Source organism: Cebus imitator, unplaced genomic scaffold (genome assembly GCF_001604975.1).
Source record: "Cebus imitator isolate Cc_AM_T3 unplaced genomic scaffold, Cebus_imitator-1.0 Scaffold27, whole genome shotgun sequence".
Taxonomy (NCBI): domain Eukaryota; kingdom Metazoa; phylum Chordata; class Mammalia; order Primates; family Cebidae; genus Cebus; species Cebus imitator.
Window position 1 is genome coordinate 11,725,477 of NW_016107342.1, and position 18,699 is coordinate 11,744,175.

General features: G+C 36.6%; 1 protein-coding gene across 4 annotated transcripts in view; it reads right to left on the reverse strand.

Annotated features, from left to right (window-relative positions):
* ARHGAP15 (Rho GTPase activating protein 15) overlaps positions 1-18,699 on the reverse strand; it is a 640,576-nt gene that overhangs the window by 270,832 nt on the left and 351,045 nt on the right. For all 4 annotated transcript variants that reach the window (XM_017523184.2, XM_037736629.1, XM_037736627.1 and 1 more), the window contains exon 9: positions 14,193-14,315. In XM_017523184.2, the coding sequence (XP_017378673.1) occupies positions 14,193-14,315 (123 nt within the window). The remainder of the gene's footprint in view (positions 1-14,192; positions 14,316-18,699) is intronic.

The following is an 18,699-nucleotide window of genomic DNA, read 5'->3' on the forward strand; positions in this document are numbered from 1 at the left end:
GATCTTGGCTCACTACAACATCTGCCTTGTGGGTTCAAGTGATTCTCCTGCCTCAGCCTCCCGAGTAGCTGGGATTACAGGCACCCACCACCACACCCAGCTAATTTTTGTATTTTTAGTAGAAATGGGGTTTCATCATGTTGGCCATGCTGGTCTCGAATTCCTGTCCTCCAACGATCCACTCGCCTCAGCCTCCCAAAGTGGTGGGATTACAGGTGAGAGCCACCACACCTGGCAGAACCCAAAGTCTTTTACTGCCATTCCTAGAATTCCTCAGATTCCATGTCTTGTGTCCCCAAACATTCTCCAATGGACATTTACTCTCTACCTTCTGTTCTGGATCAAGTAAGTCTGTGGTGCCACTTTACCCACTATTTGCCACCTGCCAGGTTAATACCTTTGAGGCCACAGTTCCCTGGCAAAAGCTTCTGCTTCCCATCCTGTCCTCCACGGTATAGCATAAACATCCAGGCAGTGGTCTCGTCTGTGGAAAAGTCCACTCAGCTGCTACACTGTGTAGTCACATTTGGAATATTTATATTCCTACACTGCATAGCCACCTTCAGAATCTCTGTGGCATCTCAAGTTGAACATAACCTCACATACAGATCTGGTTGTCTCTCTTCATGTGTTTGGTAGTATATTTCTAACCAATGTTATTTTCCTTCAAGATTATTCCTTCATACTACAAATATATGATCTTTCTGATTAAAGAGGCTTGCATGCATATGTGAATACAGGAAACTTATGCTAGATAATTGGAGGTATCTGACATAATTGGGAATGCTGTTTTTGATGAAGTGAGGTTCTAACCTTGCTTTTCTTTCTAAAATGTTTATGATTTCTTCAACTGGTAATTATGTTAACAGATTTATAAGCAAAACAGTCTCTCACTTCTTCTTTTGACATATTTTTTAAAAGGCATCGAGTGAGTTCCTGTCCAATTCTTTATATAATATCAAATGGTCTCCTATGCCAATAACTTTTTTAAAGATGTATACATTGTAACATGCTCAAGACCTCAATGCATTTAAAGTGTGAAGTCACAAAAGATGCAAACATCATTTTTCACTGTTCAGGGAATGAATGAATGTATAAGGTGGTATAAATTAGGAGAGAGTCTAAGGGAGCAATGGCTCTTCTGAAATTTAGAGTATTTGGAATCTCACCATATTAAGATATCCTCAAGATATCGTTTTTATACCATCGGCTTATTTCTCAGCCTCTTGTCATGTGAAAGGTTCCTTCATTGTGAAGTTAACTGAGACCAGGCCTCTTCTAGCTCCATCCTTTCTTTCCTCCTAAGAATCTGAGTTCCAAGTTCAAAGGGACATGTTAGGAGTGATATATTCAAGTTAATGACCCTCACGTATATTTAACTAAGATGACATCTCTTTTAAAATCTCCCTCCTGTCTCATATGGATTAAAAAAAAATCATTAAAAAATTGGAGCTGAACAACTGTTGAAAGAGAATGAAATTTCTCTCTTTTGTTCTACATATCTAAAGGAATTACATCCTATTAAAACATTCTTTGTAGCGGGTTCTTAGATGGCTATCTGCACAAGCTGTCTATCACAACAAAAGCATGATTCACTGGCTGTATGCTACTTGAAGGCAACTTGAGTTAGGCAATTTTAAGATTGGGTCCAGGTATATACATAATTTTGGGCAAAATTTGAACAGTAAATATGTAACACATTTTCTTGTAAACACTGACCAGGATATTTGTGGCTTGTTTTTTTAAAGTCAGGACATCCTTCATAATTTGATTTTCTTACATCTGAACATATATATCACTATTCACTAACGTTACTGTCAAACATCTAAATCTCTTATTCCACAAATTGTAATTAACATAAGGTAAACATTTGCTAAATATGTGGGGACATGCTAGCTAGGTACAATGATTCAATTTTTTAAAAAAATGAATATGTGAAATGAATATATACTCTATGGCCTTATATTTTGTCAACAAATCTCACTTTAATAAGTTATTTTAGATTGATGCTTTTAAGCAGTTACCTATATAAAGTTCTTCTATGTATCCTGATAGAATATCAAAGGTAAAATACGAGGAGACATTTGGAAACAAAGGAGATAGGTCACAGTATATTATAGTGAGGGCACCTAACTCTTAGAAAAATATTAAGTTGAAGAATGTCTGTATTATGAACAGGTATTTCTTTTCCATAAACTTCTTTACATTTCTCTTAATTCTTTTCTTTACTGTGCTTTTTCCTTAAGCTACTATTAAATGGTGAAGGAAAATTTTCATAAAGTCTGTTTTATATAACTATTGTTGATTTAAGGAGGGGGAGAAAAGTTTTTTTTAATTTCTCTTTTGTGTTCTTTTTCTCCATGTGACAAGAAAATATTCAGAACATCTTTTTAAAGAATGAAAATAATAATAACTGTTCCTAGGAGAATAAGAAAGCAAAGGAGAGGCTTTGTTTGACTTCTCTGTGATAAGGCACTTTGGAGCTTCAGTTTTTATGAGTTGAAGAAAGAGATGTACACAACACCCTAACCCTTCTGTTATGACAGTTTATACTTCCTACACAGCTTACTTAACTTAAATGCCTGGGAAATAGACACAATTACCACCTTATGGAATGCTACTTAACTTTAAATGTTCCCTATAGAATAGAAAGCCACTTCATCAAAATTTATCTGGGTCTCAGGAATTATTTCTCCTCTAGGCTCCTGAATATTCCTGAGCACTTTTAAAATTTAACTCAAGGTGGCTTAAAAATAACTACAATAGAAAAAGAAAGAAAAAATTCTCACACTACTGAAGTCTGTTCACAAGTGTTTCTATGAAAGAGCTGTGTCCTATGCCCATGTACACTTTAATCATTCACTCTTTCAGCTGTTATCAATTTAAAACCAATGAAACTCCCACACTGAGTCCATTTGAGCAGTCAATTTTAATATCTCGAGGCATCTGTAGTTATTCTGAATTGGCTGCAAAAGCAGAACTAACAAGTTAAGCTCTAACCATAAGTCGACATCAGGCTGGTAAACCATACATCAAACACAGACAGTTAGTCAATACTCCAGTATGAAAAACCAACTAGCATTTTTAAGAAGAGCAATATATTCATAATATGTTTGGCAGTCTGGTTTGCATTTCTTTCTTGATGGCTGTGCATTTAACTTTTTAGTCAACAGGGTGGTTCTCAAGCTGGCAAAAAAGCAAATTTGAGGGAAAACTGGTCGGTCTTCCGATCTGCGGGTAATATTTTTTAATGAGAATAAAAGGGATGGAGGAATGAGCCTTTTGTGAATAAGAATCTAGAAAGTGTCTTAAATGGCTGCTTTTTATAAGAAAACTCTTTCAACCATATGTTCTGGATCTTTGAGCACAGCCCCTACTTCAAATATTATGGCATTGTCAGGCCATGTGTCTCAATTTTGTGTTTGGAAAATATGGTTGCTAGAAATACCTCTTTCCCTCCCAGGAATGACTCTGTGACAGGGTTGTTGCCTCCCATAGAGAGAATAAGATAATGAAGAAGGAGTATTCAAACAAGATCAAGGCAGTCATCACTTCAATCAAATCGTTTCCAAATTTTGGGGGGTGGGAGCTCTGGGTGAGGGGGAGTGAAGGGTGTTTATGACATATAGCTGCCTATTCCCAGAACTCTTTTATGTACTTTTATTTTATCTTCAAAAAGAAAAGACATATTAAAGGGAAATATCTAAGGAGGAGCAATGCTACATAAAGTTTATGTTTTCAGATCTGTTGCCCCAGAAAATGCTTTGATAAAACACACTTAAAGCAATATAGTCAAGTCAAAGAAAAGCTGGGGGATATACCTCTCCCTATTGCAATTTGACTAATACTGACAGACTACCAATTTTGACTACCCAAATTCTGAAATGGCCTCTTGCCTCCCTCCCACAAAGAACAGAAAATGCAGGAAGAGCAGTTTAACAAAAGGGACTTATTTTGCCAGATGACTCAGTTTTATAGGGGCCCAGTTAATTTTCATTATCACTAGTCAGGTAGGGTAGCAAGTCCAAAGGGAGATGCTTTTTATATTGAACTAAATTTGGGCCCCTGAAACAAAATAATGCAAGTTCTTTTCTTTATTTTTTGAATCTTGGAAATTTATGAAATGTTGTTGATTTATAACAGACATGAATTTGGAGAAAAAAGATTTGTAGGCCAAACTGTCAGCGATGCTAAAGGAAATAAAAGAGTGCTCTCTTAATCTTAGGATGTCAAAATGAATTGTGGATATTAATATTTCCTTTGCTCATAGCAGTCTAACACATCTGCTGAATGGGGTCCCTAATGAGGATATCTGAGTCGTGAGAGCTCTGATGTACTATCTTCAGAGATACGTTCAACTTACACACAATGTGAACTCTTAAATCCCATTCATATCATAAGTGAGGAAGGAGTGAACCTTCCTTTCTTGAATACGATGGAAAATTCAAATTGTCTCACTATATGAGCAGCATTCATTCATACATTTGCTCAATAATCCATCTTCAGGTCTGGATGAACTTCTGCTTTCTTCTCCCTCAATTATTCACCTCCCCACACAATGGAATCACCATCTAGTACTTGGTGTGAGCAGTAGAATTATACAAATTTCAGAGGAGAAAGCAGCATCTGGCACTGGCTTTGGATACTGTTCGTAGGTCTGTGGAGGCCCTGAAAAGCTAACAAGAACTAAGCTGAAGAATCTTCCACTGCTTGTGAAGCTGGCTTTAGGAGTCAGGAGGGAACCATGTGGTACGAGAACACCTGCTGGAGAACAGCAGGGTATCAATAATAAATGCTAACCTTTAGAAAGGGGATTCTTTTGAACACTGACAAGGGTCGTGCATCTTTTTCTTCTCATCAGGTGGTTTCACAGAGGAAAGATTTAGGATGTGATTAGAGGACTGAAACAGTCATGGGCCATCTCTCTAGAGAGCAGCAGACTTCTGACAAAGGAGGAAATACCACCTTAACCTGACTTTTGGTCATCTTCAACTAGTTGAGGCTATGCTTCCGAGAGCACATCAACTTTGGTGCAATGTTGGGGGTGGAAGGGGAGGTTTTGTATCCGCTTTATAATTTAGACACACACACACACACACACACACACACACGCACACACACACACACACACGGATACACAAAGATTTTGAGTTAGAGCACGGGATATGCTTAAAACATGGCATAGAGTCACATGATGAAACAAGGCCTGCCTCCTCTTGTTACTGCTTCCTGATTGATGTGTATGATCTGTTTCTTCCTATTTTATGGAAACTCGTGAGTCCTCAAACTGGAAGGCTCAAATACATTATTTCAAACTGGCACCAGATTCATGTAACCCTATAGGGCTTGAGAGAATTCTGGGCAATCTTTTAAGGATACATAGTCCACAGAATAAATAAAACCAGAATCTGCTGCCAGGGCAAAAATTAGTATGGGTTTTAGGGGTCACTGGCTAAAAACAAAATGCCAATATGCTGGTTTTGAATCAATTGAGTTTTTTTCATTTTATATCCCCAGCATTAAGCATAGCTATTACTAGGCATTGGGTCGGTTTTATGGCTAAAGCCTGGTATTATCAGGCATTTTCTTTTACTTGAGAAAAGGGAAACATCTTGAGGGCTTGACTTAATGTGAAAGAAATGTAATTTAAAGGAAGAAAAGGAGAATTGTTAGCATCGTTGTTTGCTAACACATAAAGTATAGTGAGTTACATGCCATTTAATGGCGAAACCATTTTGTAGATAAAATTTTTTTCTATTTTCTTTGTAGATAAAAAGAAAATCAAGTGTATGTAAGTCACCATCTCAAATATTACAATCGTACTAACATCTGTATAAAAAGATCTGTCCCCATAAGAAAATAAATTCTTCAACTACAGGGAAACCGATATATCACTCTGGCTCATTCTTCTCCCTTTACCTAATTTGCTCCTATTTCTGGACCTCATTTTCTCTAGTTTGCTCCAAAGCTATTCTGCTTTTAATATCTCGTAAGATCTGGATGGTTTCTTTTAGAAGACATGGGCTTAACCTACTACCCAGGTGCACCCTTTCCCCAACATTTCTCCATCTCTCATGGTGACCTGTATCTCATTATTGAACAAAAGCTAGCTATGTGGTACTGTATTACCAACACATTTGCTCCCAAGAGTCTTTAAATAACAGAAACTGCCTGGGAAGTATAAATGCAAAGGAACCAGGAAGCTTGTAGGCCAAGATAAAGAAGCTTAAGGTTGGCTATTAATTTTGGCTAATACTAAATCATGACACAGCTCACACGTAAAGATCACAGTTCAATTTTGAACCATAAAGAAGTTTTTTTAAAAAGAAGATTTACAATATAATTTTTAAGCACATTAGTGCATATTGTGGAAGTTGCGAGAGTATTTCAGGCCCAAGCAATGATAGGCCCATGCCCTAGTATATAAATTCAAATATAGTTATTCTCAGACTAACACTGATAAAGTGGCAAAGTTCGAGCATGTCTCTACTCAAAGCTATATTACAGTGTTGCTCATATATATTTTGCCTAAATCAACAGTGTGACAATTACGTTACTCTGTCATATATCAGTTCTAACAAATTATTTAAAAATACTTTTCTCTTAACTCAATGATTTTGCTATTCATAAACACAACTGTTAAATCTAGGGATGATAGCTCGTATTTGCAATTTGAATGGCAAATCTTTTTTTATTTCTCAATATAATTGACATATTTTAAAAAGAACTATAAATTTTCAAAGACTTTTTTTTTATAGCAGACACCTTAAGCAATTAGTTATGTCTGTGTGAGTAATTACTTAAATGTTCCAGCCATTGCATGACACTATATAAGTGAGTGTAGTTAGCAAAGAAAAATGAGCTAATGCCCATTTATGTATAAAGAGCATGATTAAAATTACCAAAAAGAGAAATATAAGCCAAGCCCAAGTTATCAATGTACATATCAATGTACTTCTTGAAGTAAGTGAATCACTGCTGTTTTCTCTACATGCTTGCCTCAAATGATTTGTCAAGCTTTAAACAAATACTTCACAGAATGATTTCCTAGGGCCATCTTGGTCATAACTTCTTCTGTGCACCTAGATAAGGAAGAGGAAAAAGGAGAAGGGAAAGAAAGATAATAAGAAAGGCAAGATGAAATGAAGGAAAGAAGAAAGGAAGAATCGAAAAAGAAAGGGAGAAACAGTTGTGGGGTATCCAGGGTAAGCTGAGCACCATTTTCCCATATTTCATTTCATTTAAACTTTTTATGTAAGTTTCATAAAGAAGAAGGCCAAAAACCAGATATTAAGTTAATAGCTGGTAAATCTCAGAATCCAGCTTCAAGCCTGGCTTGGTCCTATTCCTAAGCTGCTATACTGTAAAATAATCTGAGATATTTCCTCCTCGTTTTTCTTAGTTATAAAATGGAGTTGAAAAATTGACCATCAGCAGTAAGATTGAATCAATTTTCAAGAGAATATAAAGCATCCTGCATCTTTGAAAATATAGGATATTTGAGGTATCGGATAAGTGTGGGATGCACTGACAGATCACCCTAAAGCAAAACCGTATCATTGACCAGGTCTACTTATGTATTCAAAGCTCTAGCCAGTGTGTATGGATACTTTAATAAGAGTGGACAACCATTGCCCATCAGATATTTGGGCAAAGTCACTAATTTGATAAAAATAGAATGAGTCAAATAAAGGAAAGAAAAGGACAATAGATGAAATTGATCATTTAAAGACCAGAAGAGAACAATTTAAAATAAAAACAAAACTCTGAAACCAACAACAAAATCTAATTTATATCCTCAGGTTTGAAAAGATATCTACTTTTCCTTCTTATTTAATTACCAAATATGTACTGAGTTCTCTGTGCCATCCTCACTATTGTATGGGGGTAGAGTGGTCAACACACTTTTTGTTTTCATGGTATGTGAGAAATGAGATGTGCAAAAAAAGAAAGAATGTGAAACAAATCTATAAAATTGAAAACATGATTGCTAAAGTTAAAATAATGTAAATATTGGGGAACAAAACTGAGAATGTTTTCAAAATTTGAGAAAAGATAACACGGAACGAAACTATCAATCCAGATGATCTAATGGTCACATAAAAAAGATCTCAGCATAGGAAACAGAGAAAACAGGTGGGAGGAATGTAACAATGTGATAACAAAAAGATAAAATTTCCAGTATTAAAAATGAATCCTAATTCTTAAAATTAAGTGCGAAGCAGAATAAAATTTAAAAATTCTGTCAACTATATACATTATCTTGATTATAGACTCTCAACATAAAGACCAAAAACCTTTAATGACTTTGAGAGAGAGAAATTCAAAATAACAATGATAGGAGTGAAACAATTTTAAGAGGGGACTCTGCATCTCAGTATTCGACAGGGAATGGAATTTTATACCCAACTAAGCTACTGATCAACTGTGTGGGCCTACTGAAGGTATTTTTAGACAGTTGAGGACTCATGAATTCCAAATGGGTTCATGGAAACTGTGACAGAGTAATAGAAGGGATGAGAGAAATAAAGAAAAGGCATGGGATCCAGAAGACAGTGGATCTAACAGAGGAGCTTTGAAAAGAAATCACAGGGTAATCGGCTGGAGAGCAACCAGTGCAAACTGCAGAAAGAGGCTGAAAGGACTTTAGAAGAAGATATTCAAGGGAAAAAAGCAAGAAGTGGTAGACTAGAATACAGAGTTCGAGAGAATAAAAGCACATGATGACATAAAGGCTCAAAAAACAACAACAAAGGAGCACTCTGGGTAGGGGAAGAAATCTGTGCAGGAAATTCAAAATGGAAAAATGAATCAAACTAAAAGATAGCATGATTATAAGAAAATGATAGAGCATAAGGGTTGGAAGAAACAACAGTAAAACTGGAGTGGCCCATAATTCATAGCATGTACCCCCATGGGTATGTCAATCCAATCTGGCATATAACTTGGCCAAAGGTTTGCTAATATTTACATGACTAAAATAAAATTGATTATTGTTAATTTGTTTCACCACTTAGTCCAAAATATGAAAAACCCATGGAGGTAATGTGAAACAGCATAAAATTGTTAATATGACCCTCAAATGTAAAAGATAGGAGACATTTTTCACAATAATCAGGAGCCTTACCCTTTGAGAGTCACAGGAGTTATGATGTTTTAAGAACAGGGAAGTCTATGTGGTGCTACAGTAAACCTATGTAAGCATAATAGTATGAATGTTGATTGACTGAATATTTGATTGATTTTTAAGAGAGGGAGTCTCACTCTGTCACCCAGGCTGAATGAAGTGCAGTGATGTGATCATAGCTCACTGTAGCCTTGACCTCTTGGGCTTAAGCAACCCTCCTGCCTCAGTCTCCCATGGAGCTGGGACTGCAGACATGTGTCACCACACCTTGCTAACTTTTTTCACTTTTTGTAGAGGGACAGGGTCTCTTTATCTTGCCCAGGCTCATCTCAAACCCTGACCTCAGGCAATCCTCCTCCTTTGTCCTCCCAAAATGTCTGGACTACAGACATGAGCTACCCATGCTCAGCCATTTTTTTTTTTATTTTTAACTTTTAAAATTTACCTATAAAGAAGCCATAATTATAAAAACAAGTAAAATAAAAGAAATTTGTATGACATAGAAGTAGAATAGAAGAGGCAGAGGAGATGAGAGAAGAAGGTGGCACTAAATTCTTCATCTTAGGCTTATTATGGCTACATTTTCTAGGGTTAACGAAACATAAGTAGAGATGTAGGCATGGTTGTGGAGAAAGCTAATGCAGGCTGTGGGATGAACTGTATTTGACCATAAGTATCTGGTGAGAAGAACCAAGTAGGGCCAGGCATGGTGGCTCATGCCTATAATCCTAGCACTTTGGGAGGCTGAGGTGGGTGGATTGACTGAGCTCAAGAGTTCAAGACCAGCCTCTGCAACATGGTGAAACCCCATGTCTACTAAAATACAAAAAATTAGCAGGGAGTAGTGGTGTGTGCTGTGGTGTGCACCTGTAGTCCCAGCCAATCAGGAAGCTGAAGCAGGAGAATTGTTTGAACCTGGGAGGCAGGGATTGCAGTGAACTGAGATCATGCCACTAACTCCAGCCTGGGTGATAAAGCGAGATTCCATCTCCAAACAAACAAACAAACAAACAAACAAAAACACAAGACGACAAGAAGATGAGGCTTGGTGTAGTTGAGTAAAATTCATGCCGATTGCAGCAGAAACCTAAAGCACTGTCTAAGACAGATAAAGTAAGACATTACAATATTGAAGATAAGAAGGACATTGACAAAACAAACCAACTTTCACCCTAAATAACAAGGATGTAGGTATGAATCCAATCACCAGAATTATAAATAGAAACTATTCAAAGTGGTACCCCTTAGGGGGCAAAACTAAGATCAGGCTGGAAAGCACTTCTGCTTATCATAAATCCCTGAGGTGTGTTATTTATTCTTTAAGCAGATTTTATAATACACTGATTTGAAAATAAGTAGTATGATACTAATTTCAGTTTCTGTTAATGCTATCCAGTATGGTTTTGTCCTTAACTAGAAAAGGGTTCTAAACACAGAATCCTCTCTGATGCTATTATTTTGACATAAGGACATACTAATTGCTCCTAAAAAGCCAAACAACTGTTATCTTCTCTAAAAAATGTATTACCTAATCTCGGCTGTCCATTCTGTTATTTGAAAGATGACATAAGGCTGTTGGGCTAAAACTAAAGATCTGTTACACCAGTTCCAAAAGTAGTTGAGGATATTTACAAACATATCTACCACCCTAAAATGGACACTTTTGCCTATAATTTATATATTAAATGGACTCAAGTTTTGTTCCCAATGTGATGTTCAATGGTAATAAACTCATATATTTAAAAAGGGCTCACCATTCCTTGGCAAACTTGAGTGCACTTGGAGAACTTTTCCAAAGCTACCCCTGCAATGGCACAATGTTTGCTAAAGCCGCCTGTGCTATTAAGATTTCTTTTCATTGAGAAACCAGTCATTCAGAATTCTCTTCTGACTCACTTTGTTTGACATCATAACGTGTCCTTCTCTTTAGTCATATTAAAGACATTAGGAAATACAGGGCTGGGTGTGGTGGGTCATGCCTGTAATTCCAGCCCTTTGAGATGCCAAGGTAGACAGATAATTTGAGGCCAGGAGTTCGAGACCAGCCTGGCCAGCATGGAGAAACCCCATCTCTAGTAAAAATACAAAAATTAGCCAGGTGTGGTGGCGTGCGCCTGTAGTCCCAGCCAGTTGGGAGGCTGAAGCACTAGAATCGTAAGAACCTAGGAGAGAGAGGTTGTAGTGAGCCAAGATCATGCCACTGCACTCCAGCCTGGGTGACAGAGTGAAACTCTGTCTAAAAAAAAAAAAAGTTTTTTTAGAAAATACAGCACCATTAAGTGACTGTTTCCAAGTCTAGGTTCTAGCTAATGAAACCACATATTGGTCATGTCTCTGTGAATCCAAAAGACAGGTTTTGAAGAAAGGGTTTGTGATTGAGTTTAGATCGTGTGACATTGGGGCAATTCTCTTTTCACATTAAGTGCTTTGTGTACATGACTCTGATGGACATTATAGGGTCCATAAAATATTAACCCTTCCTGCCCCTATCGTGCTCAATACAGGATGCTTGAATTCAAAGCCAAGTCTCCTCAACCTATTGGCAAATTATATGAAAGAGTAAACACTTTGAAAATTGACATGGCCCTGCAGAATCCCTCCCAGGTCTCAGGAAGCACAATTGTAAGACCCAAGCTACCAAGCACAGCTTTCCTGAGCCTTGGTAATGGAGGCCTTTTGTGTAAATCTGGAAGGTTAGACAGTGTATAAAATATAATACAGATTCTCTGGCCAAATGAGCTGAAGAGCAATTCTGAAGCCATTATTCCTCTTTCTAAATATTTCCTCTTTGAAAGAGCTAAGTAATTTTGCTTGGAAAAATTAACCATTTAACCATTAATCATTAATTTATTTTATGTAATTTTTCTTAACTGATTAAGAATACTTATTTTATTGTTTTTCTAAGTCTTTGCCTTAAGCACAAGGAAAAAAAATGGATTAAAGTACTAAATGTGACTAGCCAGGTATTTTTAAAAATTGGTTTAATGCCTTTTACTGAGTTGAAAAAAAAAAAAAAAAGAACAATTTAGTAAAAGCCTTGAAAAAAGTTTCATAGTTAAACCTGAAATAAGCCCAAGAAGTGACTATATTTGCATAACTTGATCTGTACTTAAAAAAAATAATTCCACTGAAGACAACAATGGAAGCTTATCAAATCAGAATTTTACATAGATTTTCCATAGCCTTACTAATGAATACTGACTCATTGGTCAGTTATGGTGAAAATTTAATGGAGCTCTAAGATAAGAAATGCATGAATCAGAGTGTGTTTAGCGGTTCCAGTTCTTCAGTATGAAAACTGCATTAGCCATCCACCTTCCCTAATGCTTTCTGAGACCAATTCTAGAGCACTGTAGTAATTAATTCTTCAGCACTTCACATGGAGCCAGACCCTGCCACTGAAGTATAACCCCTTTTATTTTGCCACAGTCATGAAAAACTTGGATATTATGTAAAACTGGGATTATTGGCTGCTTAGCTAGTTATATATTTTTCAAGATGACAGTTAACCTGCAACTGAATCTTTCCTAAGAAAATGATCATCCATAGGATGAATTGTGAAGTAGAATTGAGGGTACTAGTAATACTCTTAAGTGAAGTTAAATCTATAGAGGGTCAATTACTGTCTACAACTAAGAAAAGTACTATACATCAGCGGGTAAAAGTCTGAGGCAAGTCTGATTTAAACCAGGGTCCCAGTTTTACCTCTAAATGCTTCTGTCCTAAGAATTTTCTATTCTATTAGCAATGTGTATGCTTTTGCTTCATGAAATTTCACCTTCTACAATTGGTTCAGAATGTCAGCTAATTTTTCTGATCTGCTCACCTGTTTCAAAACAGACTGAAACTGATAGATCGAACAGTTATTATAAATTATTTAAACACTTGTCATTTTAAGTAATGCTGAAAAAATTAGGATCTGCTTTGCCCTTTTCCTGAGAAACGATCACTTATTAAATCACCTTTCAATTTCTATAAAGATTAGCCTTTCAGCTTTTTTCCCAGGGTTAGGAGTTTCTTTTCACCCCTTTACAAATTCTTATATTTAATTTTCAAAACGTACCCATAAGCTAGAAAATTGAAAAATACAGAGAATAATGAACTTCATGCATATGTTTTCTTGTTTTTATAGCCTATATATTCTATAAGGTAATTTCCAGTTATAGAAATGTACGAATCACTGGTTCTGTGTAACCAACCATCCTTTCATCTATCTGACACACTAACAGTGATACCAACAATTATGAATAACAACCATGTTAATAAGCAGAGGGTGTTCATAGAATGCTTACTTTTGTTTCAGAAACTCTGTTGAATGCTTCCCATAGGCTATGTCATTTATTCCTCTCAGTGATGTATATAAGTATCCCCATTTAACAGATGAGAAAGCTGAGGCTCAGAGAAGATCGTAACTTGATCAATGTTAAAATGAATGGCTGGTAATCCAATTAGTCTAATGTCAGAGACCATGATTTTCTATTCTGGTGGCAAGCATCTATTCTTACAATCATCTATTCTGTAAAACTACCTAGTTATATAAGTTTGGATTGAGTTTTCAGATTGCCAGTTCTCAATTTCCATACGTTTTCATTACATGTATTTGTCTTAGACTTTCTTTCCAGCCTTACTTCAGACTATGACTAGGATGATCAGATAACCTTTTATCCAAATCAGGAAATTTCTGATAGGGAAAAGGGCTGGGTTAGTAAATGTGCTGGTTCATACTGACTAAGTCCCAGGTGTGAACTGGAACCACCCAGGCACAGGAGGACATGGGATCATTCTAGCAGGCCGCTAGAATATTCTTTCTCTGTTCCTCGTACAGAACACAGATCCTCTCAGGGCAAAACTAAGCATACTGTTCAGTGGTCCCATGACACCTTCTTTATTTTCTCAGGATCTGTTTTCTGGACAATTATTTTTCTTCTCTGTTATAGAGTAGAAAATTTAATAAGGAACCTAAGAAGAATAAAATATTATAATATTACTTTAGAGCTGATTAGCTGTGAACACAGAGGCGCATTCATTTATCACAGTTACAGTACAAGTATAAAATGACCTGTACCTTTAATAAGTCCTTTTTCTTGCAGAGTTTTCAGGGAAGGTCTTCGGGTAATAAACTTCTTTAATCTGCTTTTAACTCGATTTTTGTCGCTTGTATCAGAAGCACTATGATGCAGCCTGAACACTGAAGATTTAAAAAGAAATCAGAGGCTTTCAGTAAATTTCTTCTTTATGATTATTACTTTATGCAAATCTGAATAGAAAACAGTAGTTATGAAACAACTACCTGAATTAATAGCTCAGGCTCTTCTGTCTAGAACAAGGCATACGAGTAAAATTTGCTCACATGAAATTATTAGTCCTGTTGCAACATGAATGTACAGTAAGAATGAGATTAGCTCCATATACTCACAATTTATTTTCACCTTCATTTCCTTATATTTAGCATGATAACCTTTACATGGATAATTCCTCCTATTTATATTTATACACAAAATCATGGCCAGAGTAAAGAAAAATTCATTCTAAACTACAGGAGACAACTCTTTAGCACTGTTAATTTCAATTAAATTTGGTTATATAGTATCTCTAGCTAATGCAGGCATTTCTGAAGATCCTGCTTGTTTGAATAATTTTGTCAATCTTCTTTTTTATATTAACCCAAAGTGATTTATTTTTCTGAAGCAGAATTTCTTACTCTCCTTATTGATTTATAATTACTACTAGTTCTAGGTAAAATTCAGAAACATAATTTGCTTCAAACTTTCTCCATGTCTTCATTAGGCCCCTCTCCTCAGCTTCCTAGTCTCAGATTTATCTTCAAAGTCAGGTGCATGTAAAATTCCTTCCAGAAAAAAATATTCGCTGAATGTCTACTAATCAGGCTCCATGCTAAAGGCAATGAATTCAGGGATGAATATAATGCATAAGGTCTGGGTTTTCATCAAGCATATTCTTAAACGCATTCAAGATGTCTTCTTCTTCTGACACAAGAACAGAAAACCAAATGCGGCATGTTCTCACTCATAAGTCAGTGTTGAACAATGAGAACACATGGACACAGGGAGGGGAACATCACACACCAGGGCCTGTGGGTGGGTGGAGGCTAGGGGAGGGATAGTAGAGGGTTGGGAGATTGGGGAAGGATAGCATTAGGAGAAATACCTAATGTAGATGACGGGGATGGATGCAGCAAATGCACGTTCTGCACATGTACCCCAGAACTTAAAGTATAATTTGTGTGTATGTGTGTGTGTGTGTGTGTGTGTGTGTGTGTGTGTGTGTGTGTATAATCTCATACATATCTATCATCTATGTATCCGTCATGAGCTATCTATTTTTTAAATGAATTGGTAATAAAAGTACAATGAGCAAAAAAATACAATGACTATCACATGAGAAAGGTGGATAGCTTCTCAGCTATTGGGCTTTTAAGAATGGACACAGGGAGGGGAACAACCCACACCGGAGCCTTTTGGGGTGTGGGGGGCAAGGGGAGCATTAGGACAAATACCCAATGCATGAGGGGCTTAAAACCTGGATGACAGGTTGATAGATGCAGTAAACCACCATGGCACACATATACCTATGTAACAAAACTGTACACTCTGCACATGTATCTCAGAACTTAAAGTAAAATTTAAAAATTTTTAAATTAAATTTTTAAAAATGGGTTCTATAGGTGTGAGAATTAACGGATGCCCTCAGCTCTAAGGGTAATTTAGGCAGGACCAAGATAGCCTGAGTCCTTGGGGCAGTTGTACTATATATTCTTCAGCTATGAGCAGCTTCCACCAGTGTGTTATACAAGTATTATGATTTCCTCTGTGTATCTCAATAGTTTGAAACGCACTGCTTTAGACCTGTTCAATCCAATGTAGCCACTAGTTACTTGGTGCTATGGAAGCTTGAAATGCAGCTTGAGCCATATGTTGAAATAATAATGTCTTGGATGTTTTCAGCTAAATAAAATATCTTATTAATACATTATTTAAATTGTTTCTTTTTACTTCCTAAAATGTCCCTACTAGAAGATTTTACATTACATATATGTTTCATTTTGGACCGTGCTAGAAGATAATAAAAAATAAACATACACTGACCACCTACTATACGCATGGCAGTGCTGGGTTTAACTGTTGTGCATAAAATGTATATGGCTTACGTAATTATTTATTTTTATTTTTTATTTATTTATTTTTGAGACAATAGTTTCCCTCTGTCACCCAGGCTGGATTGCAATGGTGCAATCTCAACTCACTGCAACCTCCACCTCCCAGACTGAAGTGATTCTTATACCTCAATTTCCTGAGTAGCTGGAATTACAGGCATGCACCACTATGCCTGGCTAATTTCGTGCTGTTGTTGTTGTTGTTGTTGTTTTCAAGATGGACTCTTGCTCTGTTGCCTGGGGTGGAGTGCAATGGTGCGATCTTGGCTCACTGCAACCTCCGCCCCCTGGGTTGAAGCAATTCTCCAGCCTCAGCCTCCTGAGTAGCTGGGATCATAGGCAAGCACCACCATGCCCAGCCAATTTTTGTATTTTTAGTAGAGAGAGGGTTTTACCCATGTTGGCCAGGTTGGTCTTGAACTCCTGACCTCAAGTGATCAGCCTGCCTCAGTCTCCCAAAGTGCTAGGATTACAAATGTGAGCCATTGCACTTGGCCTACTTTTTGTATTTTTAATAAACATGGGGTTTCACCATGTTGGCCAGGCTGGTCTTGAACTCCTGGCCTCAAGTGAGCCTCCTGTCATGGCCTCCCCAGCTACTGGGATTACAGGTGTGAGCTGCCATGCCCACCTGGCTGTCCTGTGTAGTTCTAATGCAGCACAGTTAGGAGTCAAATGGAAATGTTGGAGACTAAAGGATCCAAGAAGAGGGGCTGACCTTGGGTCATTCTGGAGAAAAAACAAGTGCCCTTAAAACCCAAGCAAACAAAAATTGCTTTAACAAGATTATGAAGCATGAGTATCAGCCATTAACTAATTCAAAATGGTCTAGTTGGAATAGTCATTCCGAGGATCTTAATAAAGTGTGTTTATGTGTTATCCTGTCAACTTTCCATCTAGGTTCAGTCATTACAGTGACCACCAGTCACGTATGATCTGCTTCAACTGACAGCTGTAGTGAAAGTCCCAGGGGTCTGGGTTCTAGTGTTGGGGGCTAAAGAAACACTTGACATCCTTCAGAATAACTCTGCCTCAGGGCGATTTTGGTTTCAAGTCCATCTTTGAAATGACACAGAATAATCAATCTAAGTTTTTACAAGTTACAAAAGTAATATTTTCTATTTCTGGTCTCACCTCAAAGACCTTGGCATTTCCCATGACAGTATGCCAAGAAATGCAGGGCCAAACAAGGTATTTTTTTTTCTTCCATTTGGAACTAGTAAAAATGATGCCATTAGAAAGTATTTTGCAAATTAAAATATATACACATGACGTATAAATGCTAGATTATGAAAATAATTATGGTGTGAGTTATATCTTTTTGGAACTCCCCTAGGTATTCTTGTGATAGTATTCTTAATTAGAGAGACATATACGTATATTATATTGTCTTCAATACCACCATCTGGCTCCACATGTGAAAATTGTGTGTAAGGTGCATTGGTTTTTCAAAGAAAATGAAAATATGTTTTTAAATGCTTTATCTTGTTTCCTTCTCATACATACTGAGAAATTAGCAGAGTCTTGGATATGATTATACAGTTTTCAACATAGCCAAACTCTCCAAAGTTGCCTCTAATGATTACTTTCCTGGAGACAGACTAGAACATCAACTTCCATTTCCTGATGCCATAAATAATTGTCCTCAGATGACAAGTCAAATTACAAGGCCTGTGCCATCATTCATTCCACTCATTTTGTTCTGAGAAGACTTATGCTGAAGTTGAAGTCAATAGATGTCTTTAATATATAGCATACTTTTTATTAACCAAATAACTTGAAAGCACTATAAATACAAAATAAAAATGTTAAGAAGTGCATGGATATAAAGCAAGGTCCATCACTGGGACCCTGTAAACAGCAGTAAAAGTCTTTGAATATTTTGGTTTACAAATCTGATTTTAACAGCCAAACTTATAAAACAGTTTACGCTTTTCTGTTGTCAAGGGAGAAAAACTTGCCAAATTATTCATTTTAAGTAAATACAACATAACCAATTAAGGAAAGCAAAATTTAAACACATGCCTGTGATAATCAGGACATAGTTTGCTTCTGATTTCACTACTGATTTTAACAGAACACTGTTCCTTCCATTTTCCCACAGCACCCAAGTGACCCCACACATACTTTTAGAAACTTGTAATCACACAGTGCAAATAAAAGGACACTTTACTGGAAAATACACAGTGTGGTACAATAATCCATCATTTATGAAAAATAGAATTCAGCCTTTTCTTTTCCCTCAGAGATTCAAGTACTTTTTGAGGGTGAAGCTTCCTGCAGTTTAAAGATTTATGTTAAGCCAACGAGTAGTTTTTTTCCATTCCCACTTAAACTTTTTATTTGAAAATAAAAAGAGCCAAAAGAGATATGGGTTTAAACTCTAAAACATTTAATC